At 42.7% G+C, this 15,960-nt stretch overlaps 2 protein-coding genes across 3 annotated transcripts; one reads left to right on the top strand and one right to left on the bottom strand.

Moving 5' to 3' along the window:
• Positions 1-332: 332 nt before the first annotated feature.
• LOC307269940 (gap junction gamma-1 protein-like) lies at positions 333-9,047 on the top strand. Of its 2 annotated transcripts, none has more exons than XM_080053027.1 (5): positions 333-588; positions 5,008-5,280; positions 5,760-5,985; positions 6,266-6,949; positions 7,441-9,047. In XM_080053027.1, the coding sequence occupies exons 2-5, from the start codon at positions 5,041-5,043 to the stop codon at positions 7,452-7,454; spliced, it is 1,164 nt and encodes a 387-aa protein (XP_079909153.1). In that variant the 5' UTR covers positions 333-588; positions 5,008-5,040; the 3' UTR covers positions 7,455-9,047. The 2 variants fall into 2 exon arrangements, with proteins under 2 accessions (XP_079909153.1, XP_079909154.1); XM_080053028.1 differs by lacking the exon at positions 333-588 and adding an exon at positions 604-746.
• Positions 9,048-9,743: 696 nt separating this feature from the next.
• inha (inhibin subunit alpha) lies at positions 9,744-11,757 on the bottom strand (the record flags this gene model as incomplete). Its single annotated transcript, XM_080052949.1, has 2 exons — positions 9,744-10,474; positions 11,466-11,757. 2 exons carry the CDS (start codon positions 11,755-11,757, stop codon positions 9,744-9,746), a joined length of 1,023 nt encoding a protein of 340 aa, XP_079909075.1.
• Between the last annotated feature and the right edge of the window lie 4,203 nt (positions 11,758-15,960).

The following is a 15,960-nucleotide window of genomic DNA, read 5'->3' as shown; positions in this document are numbered from 1 at the left end:
CTGTTTAAGTGTGGGTGAATGGGTTTACCTGACCTGAATTCATTTGGGTTACACACACCATGACTGTGCTATAATACAGGAAACAAGTCATCGTGGCTTTATTTAGTAAATTTGTATCATGTGAAATTCCTCTGACAGTGACACTTGTTCAGCATCATGATATTATAACACGTTACAAAAGAGGTTTTTTTCTTTGATACTTGATTGTCGCCGGGGCAGAACGGTAGTCGGCGTCCTGGAATCTCAGGTTTCAGGCGAGAAGGAAGGGGGCCTCCTCCTCCTCTTGTTGAATGGGGCCGAGTTACGTGGAGGTGGGAAGGGGAGGAGGAGAGCAGGAGCCCGGCGAAGGAACCAGAGATCTTTTTTCTTTTGTCCTCTCCTCTTGGTTCGGGACCCCGACACATGGGGTCAACGCGACAGGCTGAATGGCTTTACACTGAAGGAAGACTGCTGCCCTGGCTCGGACAAGGACGTACGCACACACACGCCACGCACGCACGCACGCAAGAAGACGCCGCGCTAATTAGGAAAACCTGGTCGAGCAATTAAGCGTCGAGGAGAGAAGACGCGCGGCTTGGAGCGCAGAAGGTGGGTGTTAGGAAGCGAAAAAAGCCTTTCCCTACAACTTCATTAAAGTTCATTTGAGTTTTGTATCACGTAGAGATTGTTGGTTTGCGTGTATTTCGCGTAGTATAGTGGGTTCCACGTAACGAGTTGTTGGACCTGCCTGCGCGCGCCGGAAAGCGGTGAGTCGACTCGTATAAGCAATGTTTTCCTTTTATTTATTTTTTATCAGTTTGAAAGTTAAAAGGGGAACATATGAACCTGTGTCACTCTCTAGAAGTTGTTGTTAGCTCCAGTCGAATTGCCATAAGGTCGCGAAGTTTGATTTAAAAGCTGCCAAAAAAGGGCAACTTTTCACGCCATGTGAGGTTGCCACATAGGAATGGTTAAGTCAACTCGCACCGCAGACTTTTGAGTAAGCATTGCAGTGATTTTTCCTTTTTGTTTTTACAATGAGTAACTCTAGTACTAATGGTGGTTTTGGAGCCTTCCTATCTAATCGTGTCCCTTGTTTAGATGATGGCTTCATCATCCAATTCACCGGATTCTCTCTCTCTCTCTTTTTTTTACCTCTCTCGTTTCCCTCACTGAAAGCTTGGCAGCACTTTGTTTTCCTCCACGAAATGCCACACTTTCCAAAACAATTGGGGTCTGACTCAGCAAAGCGTGCTCAGCGAAGGAACTTTTGAAATCTCCCATCAAACATAACATTTAGAGGGAGGTCTGCTTTTTGCTTTTTAAACTCTTGTTACCCTCTGGATGCCTTGTTCTGCAAAGTCAGAGATTTCAACGTTTCTTCCTAGTGACACAGCAGTAGAAGAGCAGTGGTTTTCCATATATCCTATGTACCCTGGCTGGGCTGTATGAAGCAGACTGCATAGGGATGATTGCATGTGTGCCCTCTGTCTGCTCCCTGAACCCCTTTAAAAAAAAATCCCATGCTTCTGCTTTTGGTTAGGGATGGAATGTTTCTCTCGCCTTTGGCTTTGTCCAGATCTTTTTGCCCAAAACTCCTTCAACCCACCTAACCCCCGCCCCCTCTATCCGTCTCCTGAGTGACTCCTGAAGCAGAACAGCCATTAAATCAGTTGAGCTGGGTTTAGCCCACACGAGCAAATAAGCTACTGTTTAAATGCTGTGTCTGGTTAGCTATTTGTGAGAAGGGGGGGGGGGGGACATTGCAACAAACAAAAAACGTTTGCATACACTGGAGTTAGGGGGGGAACCCAGTTTGCCTAAGTCGTCTGCATTGTTTGATGAGCTACTTGTGTGTCTTTATGTGAAGGGGAGGATAGCAGGGAAGGCTTTCAGTGGTGTGCTTTAAAGTTTCCATCTGAGTACATAACATTCTCTCTGTCTCTCCACTGTGTAGGAGGAGAAGAGGAGAGTCTTTAAAGGGCTAGTTCAGGATTTTTTTGAAGTGAGGTTGTTTGAGATACTTCTGCATAGTTACTCTGTTTGCCTTCATGGAGATGACTGTCAGTGCAGTCACTTGAAGGAGTTTGGGTGAGACGGCCAAGGATGAAAATGACACATTGGTTTTCAACAAGTGTTCTCCAAAATCACTGACTTTACTTTTCTTACCAGTGTTAAAATGAGCACTAGTGCCTGGACAGTTTGACTCAAGTGTAAATTATCCAGGTTTAGGTGGTGGAGTTGTAGTGTTAAGTAAGTGCTGAGGTTGATTTTAAGGGAGAAATGGAAGTCAAGAGCCACTTTTTTTTTTAAGGGTCGAATTCAATTGTCAGCCTTTTGTTTTGGCAGTGGAGAGATCAGATGACCATTAGTGGTGAGACGGTAATGCCTCTTAATCTCCCAGAAAGATGCTTTTGGTCAGCGTGCGGTAGTTTGCATAGCGGGTCATGTCCTGAAAGCAAAGAGCCCTGGCGATGGGCTGAATATCAGATCCCAACAAGTAACCAGGCACTGGTGGAAACTGGGACAGATGAGGTTTAAAGGGACAATTCATCTCCATTAAAAAAAAAAATGTAACACTGACTCCCCTTGAAGCTGTTACCAAGAAAAACATATATGAGTGAAACTGTTTTTCACTGAGACACTAAGGCATCTTTCAAAGTGTTATGCACTGCGCCTCCTCTGAAGCACACAGGCCTTTTTTTAGGTGAGGTTTGTAATTGTACGGTGAGGGTAAAACCAGATGTCACTTCGCAGCTGTTCTTGTTCCCTTCCCAGGCTTTCCTTCAGGGTCACAAAGTTGTCTCTTTTTTTTCCAGATAATTAAACATTCCCACCAGCGAGGAATTAACATTTACATGTAGCCACAGGGCATGGTGTTTTGGAGTTAACGGCACGGTCTCCCTGTAGTGGCTAAATCTTCCCTTTTTAACCCTTTTTATTGGGTGTGATTTAGTTACTTTTAGAGTGTTTAAAGGGCCATCATTTTCACCATGCAGATCCACCTACTAAGACTTGGATGTTTCCATGGCTTTGGTGTGGCCACTGAGTCTCTGAACCAACAAGACTTTGGGTGGAATATTTGTTTTCTTGTCAGGCTTGGGCAAGTTTGCCTCGCCATTCCTAAGCACCTGAAGATGCCAGTTTTGAGGGGAAAGGTTTCGCAAAAAAAAAGGAATGGATGAGTAACCTGGCGATGGGTGGGCGGCAGTACAGTGCGCTAATCTAAAGAGACATGCCTTCAGATGCTTGTAATGGCTTAAGCCTTTTCCTGTTGCCATAAAACGTGAGTCATGAAATGCTGGTTATTTTTCTTTGTTACACCCATATTTCTGGATGTAGACAAATATAGAAGGCAGGTCAAACGGATTGTTCAGGACTTTTAAGTCTTCATTTTGTTGAGAAATGTGTTGAGTATTCCAAACTAGGTGTGGAAATGATGATATTCTGGCATTAAGTTAGTTAAAATGGTGTCTTGTGCCACGTTTGTCTTTAGGCCTATATCTACCCAGCGATCTAACCAAACTCATATGAGATACCTTTTCAAATTCAGTGATGGATTTGATGCGTGATGATTATGATTCGAGAGCTGAAAATACCTTCTTTTTTTTTCTGCAAACTTCTTCAGCTTATCGTGTAAAGGAACCCAATCTTGAAGTTATTCAACAGAGTCTGCAGTTGTCTGAATTTAGTTTATTAGCCCCCAGAAGTTGGTAAATCAAGTGTAATGGTGACTGACCTGAAAAAGAACCAGCTATTTGCTCTATTTCGAGTCATCAAAAGGGTGGTTTTAAAGAATTTAAAGGCATAGCGCCTGGTGGCATGTCAATAAAATAAATTCCTGGCCCCATTCACTGCTTTTTAGCATGATAATTCCTGCAGCCCAAAGCCACAGCAGGTTGTCTCCTCAAAGCTAGCTGCAACTTGCCGGTCCACACTTTGATGTTTGAGTAAGCAGCTCAGGACCGGAATGGCACAGAGCTGAATGTAGCATTGCCAAGTATCTACAAACGGTGCTAGTGCGCTCAGTTTGTTGTGTTGTGTCTACGCATGGATACCTGCACGTCTCGGAGATCTGTGTCTGATTAAAACAGAACATGTGGGTGGGGTGTATGTCTTAGCTCTTGCGGTTGAGGTCCACCTAAAATAATTGCGTGCGGTATTTCTCTCTCGCATTCTTCAAGTCATTGTATTGATGTGTAAACCTGGTAATGTGATGCACGTGTTACAATTTGTATTTGTCCACTGAGGTGTTCTGGGAGGCTGTTTAAGTTCTCTTGACAGTTATTTTATTGATGACTTCAAATGTGTTGTGCTGTCCAACCAGCGGTCCAAAAGCCAAACATTTTCCAGTTTATCAATAGACGGTATGAAAAGCAGCACACATTCTCATGTGAGAGGCTGGAAAGTGTATGTTTGGGCCTTTTTGCTTAAGATGGATGAGAGGAAAGATCAATTGAAAATGTGTCAAAATAATGTCCATTCCAATAATTGTCTGTTGATTCTAAACGATGAATCGGCTAATTCCTTCAGCTTTCCGCTAAAATTATTTCTGTAAACCACAGTGGAGATTAAAGAAAAGTCTTTTGATTTGATTTTTCTGCTCTGTAGATCTGCGACCTGGGGAAAAAAAACACTGTTCAATTGTGCTAAAGATCAGATGTTTCGAAATACAATGGTGGGTCACTGAATTAGGAAACGGAAAATGGGCAAAACACAAAGAGTAAATAAAAATGTATTTAAAGGTGCACTATGTAACTTTGGGTTTGGTTCACAGGGCCGGCCCAAAGCTTGCTTTCACATATTCTAGTCTGACGTTTAGTTCCAGGTGTCTCAAAATAATGTTGTTTGGATTTTTGATATAATTATTCAATACTAAGAATGACTGTACATGTAGAGTCCATACAGTATGCTTTATATACTAACTGCAAGCTCTGCACATGTAGAATAAACAACAACAAAAAGCTCCTCTGAAACTACATAGTGCACGTTTTTTAAAGTGACGTGGTCTTGTCTTTTCTAATCCAGAGCTGACGTTGCTGCCCCGGTCCCCTTGGCACCATGAGTTGGAGCTTCCTGACTCGGCTGCTGGACGAGATCTCCAACCACTCCACCTTCGTGGGTAAGATCTGGCTGACGGTGCTCATCATCTTCCGCATCGTGCTGACGGTGGTGGGCGGAGAGACCATCTACTACGATGAACAGAGCAAGTTTGTCTGCAACACGCGGCAGCCCGGCTGTGAGAACGTCTGCTACGACGCCTTCGCACCGCTCTCGCACGTCCGATTCTGGATCTTTCAGGTCAGCTGTGTTTTTTTTGTTTTTTTTATAGTTAAAGGTGGGGTTGGTCACTTTTTGTCCAAAATCGGTGGATATCTCCTCCACAAGCCGCTCGCTACCTGTCCATACTGTGTGTGCGCTGAAATAAATCTGGTGTTAATGAACAACCTAGGCCCTGTAAACCTGCATGTTTCTAGCTACGGTGGGTCTCCTTTGTTTACATCACCTTTTGTTTACAGAGCCTAGACTGTGTATGAACACACAATATATCTTCAGAGCTGACAGTGCACAACCAGTACATGACAGGTTGCGATCATGAGGAGATATTCACTGACTTTGACCAAGTGATTTTGTCAACAAGCTTTCTCCAGAATCATTGACTCCACCGTTTTAATGTTCAGTATTATAGCTCCCTGTCTACATTGGTCATTTGAACAATGTTTGATCTCTGAATGATCTTATGTCTATTTGTCCAATGTGCACATGTTTTTTTTGTCCAGGTGATCTTAGTCTCCACCCCCACCATTATGTACCTGGGCTTTGCTATGCACAAAATCGCCCGCATGGAAGACACAGAGTACCGGCCACTGCGCAACCCCAAGAAGAGGATGCCCATTGTCAACCGCGGTGCCGTGAGAGACTACGAGGAGGCAGAGGACAACGGAGAGGAAGACCCCATGATCGCTGAAGAGATTGAAGCAGACAAGGCTGACAAAGCAGACAAAAGTAAGCTGGAGATGTAAGCGGTAATATGCAGGTGCATCTCAAACACTTAGAATAGCATGGAAAAGTCCATTCAAATAGTGACACTTTCATATTCTGGATTCATTACAAAAAGTGAAATGTCAGGCCTTTATAGGCCTATTCTAGCTTAATTTCACTTCATGTGAATGAATCTAGAATTACATTACTTTCATTGGGGTGGCACCTGTAGCAATCATAAAGCAAAGTTGTTACTCCCTCTTTCATGCAAACTCCAACCATTCTCTCTCTCTGTGTTTTCCAGCTAAAGAGAAGAAGCACGACGGTCGAAGGCGGATCCTTCGTGACGGCCTGATGAAGGTGTACGTGTGCCAGCTGCTGTGGCGCTCAGCCTTTGAGATCGCGTTCATCTTCGGCCAGTACATCCTCTACGGCTTCGAGGTCATCCCCTCCTACATCTGCACGCGCTCGCCCTGCCCGCACACCGTGGACTGCTTTGTGTCTCGGCCCACAGAGAAGACCATCTTCCTCATGGTCATGTACGTGGTGTCCTTCCTCTGCCTGCTCCTCACCATCTTTGAGATGTTCCACCTGGGCTTCAGCGGCGCCCGCGACGTCTTCCGCAAACGGGCCGCCCAAAGCCCGCGTGCCCCCAAGCCGCCCAGGTCCGCCCGCCACATCCCCACAGCCCCACCGGGCTACCACGCCACTATGAAGAAGGAGAAGCTGAAAGGGGAGATACTCAGCTCACCCATGGGCGACTCTGGGCGCGAGAGCTTTGGAGACGAGGGTCCTTCATCCAAAGAGCTGGAGCGGCTGAGGAGACACCTGAAGCTGGCCCAGCAGCACCTAGACCTGGCCTACCAGACGGAGGAGGTCAGCCCCGCAGCCAGCCGCAGCCCCGAGGTCAACACCGCCTCACAGACCGCCGCAGAGCAGAACCGCCTCAACTTTGCCCAGGAGAACCAGGGAGAGGCCAGCGAGAAAGGTAATAAAACACTGCCCAGAATATGCTATTAATTGGGTTAATGTTAAAATGCATTTTTAGAGTTTTTTTTTTTTTTAAAGATCCATCTCCATTTACCACAATTTCACAAACAAAATTAAACCGTTCATATCATTATAAAAAAGGAATCGGCTTAATCAGCCAGTGAATTTCTGTTGGATCAAAGTGAAACACTTTCTGTACGATTTCACAGCAGTTTGAAGTTTGAAAGTGAATTTGTCAAACCAACGGTCTGAAATCCAGACAAATCGTCAACTAGAAAGGGAGAATATTGTATCAGTTTTCTGTGGATGGAGTTATTTTTTCAGCTGTAAGCATTTCCTAATGGCTACCTCGGTTATATCCGTCACATAAGGTCTGACCTCAAGTCAGCGAAACGTCACGTTGACGTCATGGAATATGCTTTTTTTTTTGTCTTTTAAAAGGATTGAGGTCATATGTGGTGAATAATGTTTTGCTTCTTCCTCTGCTAGGGATACATGCCTGAGCGTGCGTCCTGCCTCAAACGTCTGCCCTTCCATTCCTACTGGCCTAAAACACATGGGAGAAGCACATTTGGGAGTGCAGTCAGACCACTGAGGGAGACCAGAGTGTGTGTGTGTGTGTGTGTGTGTGTGTATGTGTGTGTGTGTGGATGAGATAAATATGCCTTTCAGTATTTGGGGAAGGTTGGGGGGGGGGGGGTCAGAAATAAAGAGAGCAAAAAATGCGGACCAAGCTGCCTTGTGACAAATGGTTCATCTCCACGACTCTAAACTTGAAAGCCTGCTACATTTCCAGTTTGTGCTTGCCGACCGACGTCCCAACCTTGACTGTGCCCCTGGCCCTAACCTTGTTTTCACCCTTGTCTTTTGCCCATTCTGCGTATTCTGTTGCCATGCTGTTATCCTGGTCCCTTTTTTTAAGGAGTATCAAAAGCTTTAAACTTCCCTGGCCCAATGTGCTTTTGTCATTCTCACAAAAAGCGAAGCACTCTCTTTATAAAACGTCACCAAATGTTAAATGTCTTAAATACGGCCTCGGGCTATGTTATTTTCTGGAGCATTTTTATTTTATTTCAACAAGGGCTTTTCAACCTGTGCTAAATGAGGCATGTTTAAACAGATTTGATCTTAGTGATTATTAGTGTTTATTAGCCTGAACATTTCAGAAACATTTGACCAAATTTTGAAGCCTGTATATTTACTCCAATCAGCCAAAATGTTTACCTGGGAAATGCTTGAATTCTTTATTCGAATGGAAATGTTCCAAAGAAATTCTGAGAATCATATCTTGTACAATCAATCCATTTAAAAATCATCCATTATCTTACCAGTACAGATTTACTAGGTCTTGCCCAAAGCTTTAGATAAGTTACCTTCGTCTCTAGAAGGAAGTGAACGCCACCTTATTTCATGACTGCTGGAAAGCTGGTTCTCGGATGTTAGCAAATTCCCTTTTTGCTACAAGAATATTTGCAATGTTCGTGCAAAAAAAGAATTGGTCAAAACATTTTTGATTTTTTTTTTTTTTTTTTTTTTTTTAACAGCTGGAAACATCTGTCTTCTGGGCTACATCCTAAGTCTTTGAAAATTGACATTCTTCTTTGGTGAGACATATTTTCCATGGTTGACATGCAGCACTATACCGCTGTGTTGTGCTGAAACACCGATGCTTTCATGCATCCGGGAAACAAGCCCAACCCGACTGAGGGAAGGATGACATTTGGCCGCTGACGCACAAGCGTGTGCCATGTAAACACATAACCTTCACTTTAATCCTGAGCCTTTTTGATCAATCGCTTTGCTGTGTTCATACAGAGTTCATACTTTTATTTTTCTTTGTTAGCCTGTTGCCCGTTTGGTTTTATGATCTTTGGCTGAAATAATGAAACCAGCAGCTTTGCCAAAGACCTGTTTGATGCTGTATTTCTGTAATCATCTCATTTCCAAAGTTTGCTACTTAACGCAAGGTACGACATTCCATTTTTGAATACGATACTTCTTTTGATAGTTTATACTTTTCTATTGCAAGTTTTGTAGTTTGTTGTAACTGTAGAGATTATTTTGTCTTCAGAGTAAATAAATATATTTGAACAATACCATTTAGTCCCTTTTCATTTGTCTCTTTCTGTGCTAAAGTTGCAGCATATGGTTCGTCTGTCAAAATCTCTTGGTGAAAGAATCAAATTGGTAAATTAAAATATTCAAATGTGAAACTATATGTATAAGGAGCAATATTGAATATTATGTTTTGTCATATACAAAACATAATATTCAGTTCAGCATTTATATCAATTATTTAATGTCATGCATTGTTGATCAGAATACTGGAGATGTCAGACTTTAGGCATTGCTGTGACATGATGCAGTTTAGAAGTAGTCCTTCACTGCCCTCTAGAGGTGAGAATCAACAAGAACAATACAATGCCCTGTAGTATTTTACCTGGATTGTAGTTTATTAAAAATGACAAAAACCCAAAACTTTGATAGGAGTCTCTGTGATAAAATACATGCATTACAAAGGCAAGATTTTAAAGGGTATGTTCATCTAAAGTAGAAGACTGCATTTTCTAACTCGGAACGGCATCTCCTGAAGTATTGGTTTCATGTGCTCTACATAATAGGCCCTCTAAATATTATGCTACCTTTTAAACACAATCAAACGTGTCATTAATGCTAATCATTTGGAATAACCACAGCGCAACCGAAAGTGAAAATATAGATACGACTTGTGAATAAAACCAAACTTTAAAAAGTAAATGTGTCATTTGTGTGAACCCTTTACATTTAATTGTTCATATACAAGTGCACTCTTCAGGTATAATGTTGGGTAGGGTCTCGTATTTGAACGAGTACCCTCCATCGGATGTGGTGGTGATCCTAAGGGACCTCATGGTGTCTGGTACCGGGGCACAGCACTGTGTGATGCCCAGCATGGCGGTGGTCCGGTCCCAGGCAGAGCAGTTCCCATGGCAGTATGAGAAGGTCAGAACCTTGGGGTGGACAATCCAGTTGTCCCAGCCCAGCTCCTCAAAGCTGATTTGGATCTCTTCTTTGCTGCAGTCGCTCTGCTCTGGTCGGTCAAGAGACGGCCTCTGGAGCATGTCTATGGCGGAGGGAGACCAGGGGATTCTCCCTGACACACTGCGGGCTGAACGGAGCGGGACACGGGGCCGAGCGAGGAGGTAAAGAAAGGGCATTTTGTCTGGTTGGTCGGCGTGGCACTGACAGGCCGGACAGTGCACCTGCAGCAGGAAAGGCCCGTCTGGGATAGAGGACAGGAGAGCTGGACGGAGGTGGTACGTGGTCCATCCGTCTGAGCTGCTCTCTGACGGAGCCTCTGCTGCCTGGAGAAACTGCTGCTGGGCTGGGCTGAAGAGGATGAAGAGCGGGGCGGAGGAGTTGGCCGTGGCTCCAGCGTAGAACCAGAAGTGGGCAGATGTGACCAGCTCCTCCTGCTGGTTCATGGAGGGCTGGAAGGAATATGTCAAACGACCGTCGGTGGCTGATGTGGCACAGGATGAGTCTGCCAAAGTTCACATTAGGGAGACAGACGTCAGTGAAGTTTATGGCTTTTTTATAGGAACATTTGTGGCTTCTTTGGAGCTTTCTAGTGTCTATGGACACAGCGACTACACTCATTTTTATTGAGATTTACAAAAGAAGTCACTCCTTTTAAAAATAGTATTAGTGAGTGACTACACCCACCCCCCCCCCCCCTTTAAAATCTTGTTTTTGCAGGGTGTAGTTACATGTGCAACGAACCAGACCCAATCAGATGATGAGAAGGGCATTGAAACACAACACAAAACAAAATGAATTGCTTTGTAAAGCTGCTGCAATCACTTAAAAAAACAACACTTGTTTGTGCAAGTTTTATATCATGAACTGCTTGTATTCAGTCCAAATGATCACATCTGTAACATTCATGTTATGGGTTTACTGCAATATGTAGTTAAGATAAGCAAAGCATATGCCATGTACCAAACTGAAATGTAACGGTACAAATGACACTTACCAAAAATATGAAATTACAAACTCTCAATTGAAAAACTTTTAGTCTATTCTTGTGCTCAAGTGCAGACACTATTTGGATACATTTTGTGGGGTTATTTCACATGATCAAGTCAGAACATTTGTAATTCAAATGTACTGTATGAATTGTCAAACATGTTCTAATACTAAATCAAGATATATGTACCAAACAAAACAGTTTTTATTCTGCCATTTGAAGTGAAGAACGCCTGTCCGTACTGTGGTCACGCTGAAGAAAACCTGGTGTTAACACACAGCCTTTGCTCTGTAAACTGGTATGTAAACAAAGAGGCCACATTGAGCTAGCAACAGACCCATTTAGAGAGCTCAGGCTGTGTATTACCACTGGAATTCTTTTCAGCGTAAAAATAATCACTGATTTTGCCAAAGTTGATTTTGACAACAAGCGTTCTCCAGAAATGCTGACTCCACCTTACTACTACGCAAACAAGATGACCAATACAAAAAATAAACGTCCTCACCTGAACTGGGAAAGAGAATAATCTGAGAGGTGTCCTGAGTGGGATTGGTTTGGTGGTTGGCCCAGGCTGTTCTGCTGGTTCTGCTGGTCCTTGGGGCCCTCCGGAGGACCTGTCTCACCCCACTCGACAGAGCTGTGGCTGGGGGAGGAGGATGCTCCAGCCCGAGACCCTCCAGAACTCGGCCCCTAACCCAAGACAGCACCTCTTCCCTGGGCAGCTCCTCTCCCCTGCAGGCCTCGGTCAGCATGTGGATCCACAAAGGGGCCAGAGTGAAGAGAACACAGGAAACCATTACTGTGTGGAGTAGCACTTTGCGCTGTAGGGTGCAAAAATATCAAGAGGAAAAATGGATTGTGACTACTTTTAGAGAAATAGAGATTCTATGAAGATGGAATTAGCTCCATAAAACTAATTCTCCTCTGTGCCTTTTCCTTATTCTCACTCGGCTGTACAGTATTTATTTGTTCTGCTCTGCAGCTGTCTGGGTATGAGCCAACTCTGCCAGCAAAAGCATTTTGTTGCCATAATACAAATGGAAGATAGCAAAGAACGGCCTTGACGTTCGGGATGTTGCATTATCTGTTTCACACAGTATCGACAAAATGTGTCTGCATGTTTTATGTTTTCTCCTTTTCTTTCCTGCAGAGTTGTAGCTTGAACGTTGGTCTCTGGCTGGCGCAAAGGGCACAAACATCTGCATTTATTATTAATGTCAAACAAAGATTGTATTGAAAAGGGCTTTTACACTCTACTGCACAGGTTGTTTCAATTTGTCAGATACTTTAACGATAAAATAACACAAATTCTTCACCTAACCTACAGTATATGGCTCATTGCTTACTGCATAATACAAACATACATTGCCCTATGTTGCTTATAAATGCCCTGAAGCTGGATTCCATTTGAGATAATAATAAAGGTTCCAGACTGTGAGAAATCTAGAAAATAGAGCTTGAGTTGGGATTGTTCTGCCTTTACAATTTCGAGACTCCACATTTAAACTCAAGCTGATGTACTGCTTATTAATCAACATATTAAGTGAAACTGCAATAGGCAATGTTAAACACAAATCTCCTCATAATGCATCATTTACTGATGCAGTAGGCCGATTAACCGTAATGTCATTGTTACTAAACAGTGACCCCCATGAGGACAAATGTGGCAATTACAGGATGGTGCCGGATTAAATCTGATTAAATCCCTTACTATATAATATAATATGCCTTTTCACCAAATAAAAGTGAACAGAAACTGTCACGATGGAAAAAAAATCTCTAATTAAAAAATATAAATAATAAAATAAGCTATGGATGAAATTTAACTGAGATAGGCCTACTATTATTATTGTTGTAATATTATTGGTAACACAGGTGTTCGTTCTACAGCTGTTAGCTGCCTTGAAGGATATAGCCTAGGTATGTAGGCTACACTTAATTTACTGCTTTCTTTTTGTGATAAAACCTTTAAAAAGTGTATTCATTATGTTAACTTGTTCATGAATGTAGTGTTCACAGTTTACTTATGATGTGTATTTGTTTATGAATGTAGCGTTAACATTAGCACATGTAGAGTGGAGTCACTAAGTCTGCAAGCTAAGCATTAGCTACTTTAAGTTAGCTTGTTATTGAGCAACACAAACTGTTAGCCTACTTATTTTTTTACAGTGAATGGTCTTGTTATTTTTTACGAATAGTTTGACATTTTGGCAAATAATGCTCGCCTACTCGTTTGTTATTGTTATTGTTGCATTTTCAACACTAACAACTCATCAAATCAGGTGAAACGCCAAGGTGCCATATACTGTTCTGCCAGAAGAGGGCGCCAAAATACTACATCAACAAATTAGGGTTGGTTTAGCGATAGACTTTCAAAGAGTTTATGGAAAGCACATTAACTCAAGTATAAAGGATAAATGAAGTTTTGAATGCAATACTTTTAGATGTATTTAATAGGTTCTAGGTAAAGTAGCAGCAGGCCTGCCACTGGACATAAATCACAGTATTAATGACTGTGTATTTCTTAATTTGAAATCTCTTCTATTTTGTGATTGTTTTATATTGTGTGTGTGTGTGTGTGTGTGTGTGTGTGTGTGTGTGTGTGTGTGTGTGTGTGTGTGTGTGTGTGTGTGTGTGTGTGTGTGTGTGTGTGTGTGTGTGTGTGTGTGTGTGTGTGTGTGTGTGTGTGTGTGTGTGTGTGTGTGTGTGTGTGTGTGTGTGTGTGAAGAATTCTTAGGGTGATGGAACAGAGAGGTAAGCTGTTGATTATCGTCCCCTTATCTCCCGCAGGTATGTGGCTACATGACTGGCATTTTCAGCTTTCCTGAATTAGTTTGTCATATGCTTTCAGAGGCTTTGTGTGTTTTTATGGGAATCACAATTAAGGCCAGACACTGCAGGTGAATAGGGTAGAGAAAATAGAAAAAAAAATAACAAGTCTACAAATCAATAAAAAGGGAAGATATGTCTTTATGTCTGTTTTTAAAGAGCCATTAATGAACTTCTCAAATGAATATAAAAATATTCTACTTTCCCTACTTCAGTTGTACCAGCCATTAACACTACATTGTATTTGTTATATCACTGCCCTACAATTGTATGAATAACTAAGTCCTGTCCTTATTCTTAGACCGTGTCTTTTTATAGCAACTCCCAACTGTCACACGCATGCTGTGTCTGCCTGTCTCTCGCCCCTCACTCTCCTTCTCTCTCTCTCTCTCTCACACACACACACACACACACATGACAGGCACACACATAACCAATAACCAATATTTTGGTTGATAACATTATCAAAGGGGCCTAGAGTGTGGGAGTGTGTGTGCGTGTGTGTGTTTGTCTGTATAGGTCATCCATGGCGGCCCAAGAAATGTGACCTATCCGTGGCGTTGCAGCTGTCGTTCCCAACCTGAGGGAGTTGAGGGGGTGAAGCAGTGAGATGGGAGAGAGAGAGAGAGGCTGATGACATGAGCTCATTTAAGTCCTCAGCAGTCTAAAGAGGTTAAAAGTGTATTTCTTTTAAGCCAATTCCAAGGTAATTAACTAAAAAGCACACAAGAGCAAGAGGCCTGAGTGGTTTGACATTTAGGAAAAAGGATCTCTCTCTCTCTCTCTCTCTCTCTGTCTCTCTATCTGTCTCTCTCTCTCTTCTCGACACTCTTCAGTGGGGTTAAATCTGCTGAAGGGGGGACCATGGCAGTAGCTGCTAATGCTACATGATCTAGGGTGGACTTACACCTACAGCCCGGGCTCGCTAAAGGACACACGGAGACACGGGCCGACGCAAATGATTTGAGATGGGAGACTTTGCTCCATGGCTCTTGTTACCTTCACTTGGACTTTGCGGGGATGTCCAAAGGGATTCCTTTGGGCTGTAATGGCAAAAGTGAGGTAAGTTGAATTTCTTTCCAATCATCGGCTATAGTCTATTTTTAGGACCAGCAATATCTGTGGAATATCACAAATTAGCATAGGAAGCAAATCCGAACCCTGACCCATTCTTTGATCAGTAATTATGGCATTACATTTATTGCAATTTGGATAAAAAAGTTTGAATATATTACAGAAAACATATTAAGTTGCAGGAAAAGACAATATGGACGTATACTTTACCAATCAGAAGAACTATTAGGTGAAGAATACGAAAAGTTTGTCAAATTGAAAAATATCCTGGCCTTCCTACAAAACTCCATTTATAACTTCTAACATGACGTGCTTTAAATCCGGCGAATTATTTTCAATGTATGTGCACACAGCAGCAGGCTCTCTGGTTATATAATAGGTTGGGGTGTCAGGACAAGCTGTCTTGGCTCCCTGGTAACTGTACCCTGATTACTTTGTCCGTCTGCATGGCATATTATGTGTGAACTACTGACATTAAAATAACAACAGACACAGCTGGTGTGCAAGAGAAACATATCTTTATTTGCCTAAACCTACTCTGATGATTAGGACTTGCAAGGGACAGATAAGAAAAGAAATATTGTCAAAGACAGTGACTTTTAGCTTTGTGTGGGTCACACTCTAAAAAAAACCTGAATCCTACACTTCCCATAAAGCAATTCAATAGCCTGTTTAGATATGCATTAAAGGTGGGGTCAGCGATTCTGGAGAATGCTTGTTGTCAAAATCACTTTTAGTCCCAATCAGTGAATATCTCCTCACAATCCGCTACCTGTACTAGGTGTGCGCTGAAAAACAAATCCTGTGTCAATACACAACCTAGGCTCTGTTGCTTGCTACAGTGTGCCCTTTTGTTTGCATACCCGTTTACAGAGCCTAGGCTGTGTATTAACACCAGTACGGACAGGTAGCTCAAACTGAGGATTTATTCACTGATTAAAGGCCATTTGAGCAACAATGTCATTTTTTCTGACGAGCTCATTCACTACTATTAGCATACGGTTTCTGGTATCTAACTAAAATGTGATTGCTTCACTCTGCTCATCCCAGTCCCCCAGTGCAACACACACCGTCTGCCCTCCCTGTGAGCCCAGAGC

Source organism: Ammodytes marinus, assembly GCF_949987685.1.
Source record: "Ammodytes marinus genome assembly, chromosome: 24".
Classification (NCBI taxonomy): Eukaryota; Metazoa; Chordata; class Actinopteri; order Uranoscopiformes; family Ammodytidae; genus Ammodytes; species Ammodytes marinus.
The sequence above is the reverse complement of the archived record's forward strand: the minus strand, read 5'-3'. Positions and strand labels throughout refer to the sequence as shown.

Excerpts from the sequence above, each read along its gene's own strand:
- LOC307269940 (XM_080053027.1), top strand. The coding sequence starts at position 5,041 with ATGAGTTGGAGCTTCCTGACTCGGCTGCTGGACGAGATCTCCAACCAC. Across the intron at positions 5,281-5,759 it reads TCCGATTCTGGATCTTTCAG|GTGATCTTAGTCTCCACCCC; the intron begins GTCAGCTGTGTT and ends TTTTTTGTCCAG. Across the intron at positions 5,986-6,265 it reads GGCTGACAAAGCAGACAAAA|CTAAAGAGAAGAAGCACGAC; the intron begins GTAAGCTGGAGA and ends TGTGTTTTCCAG.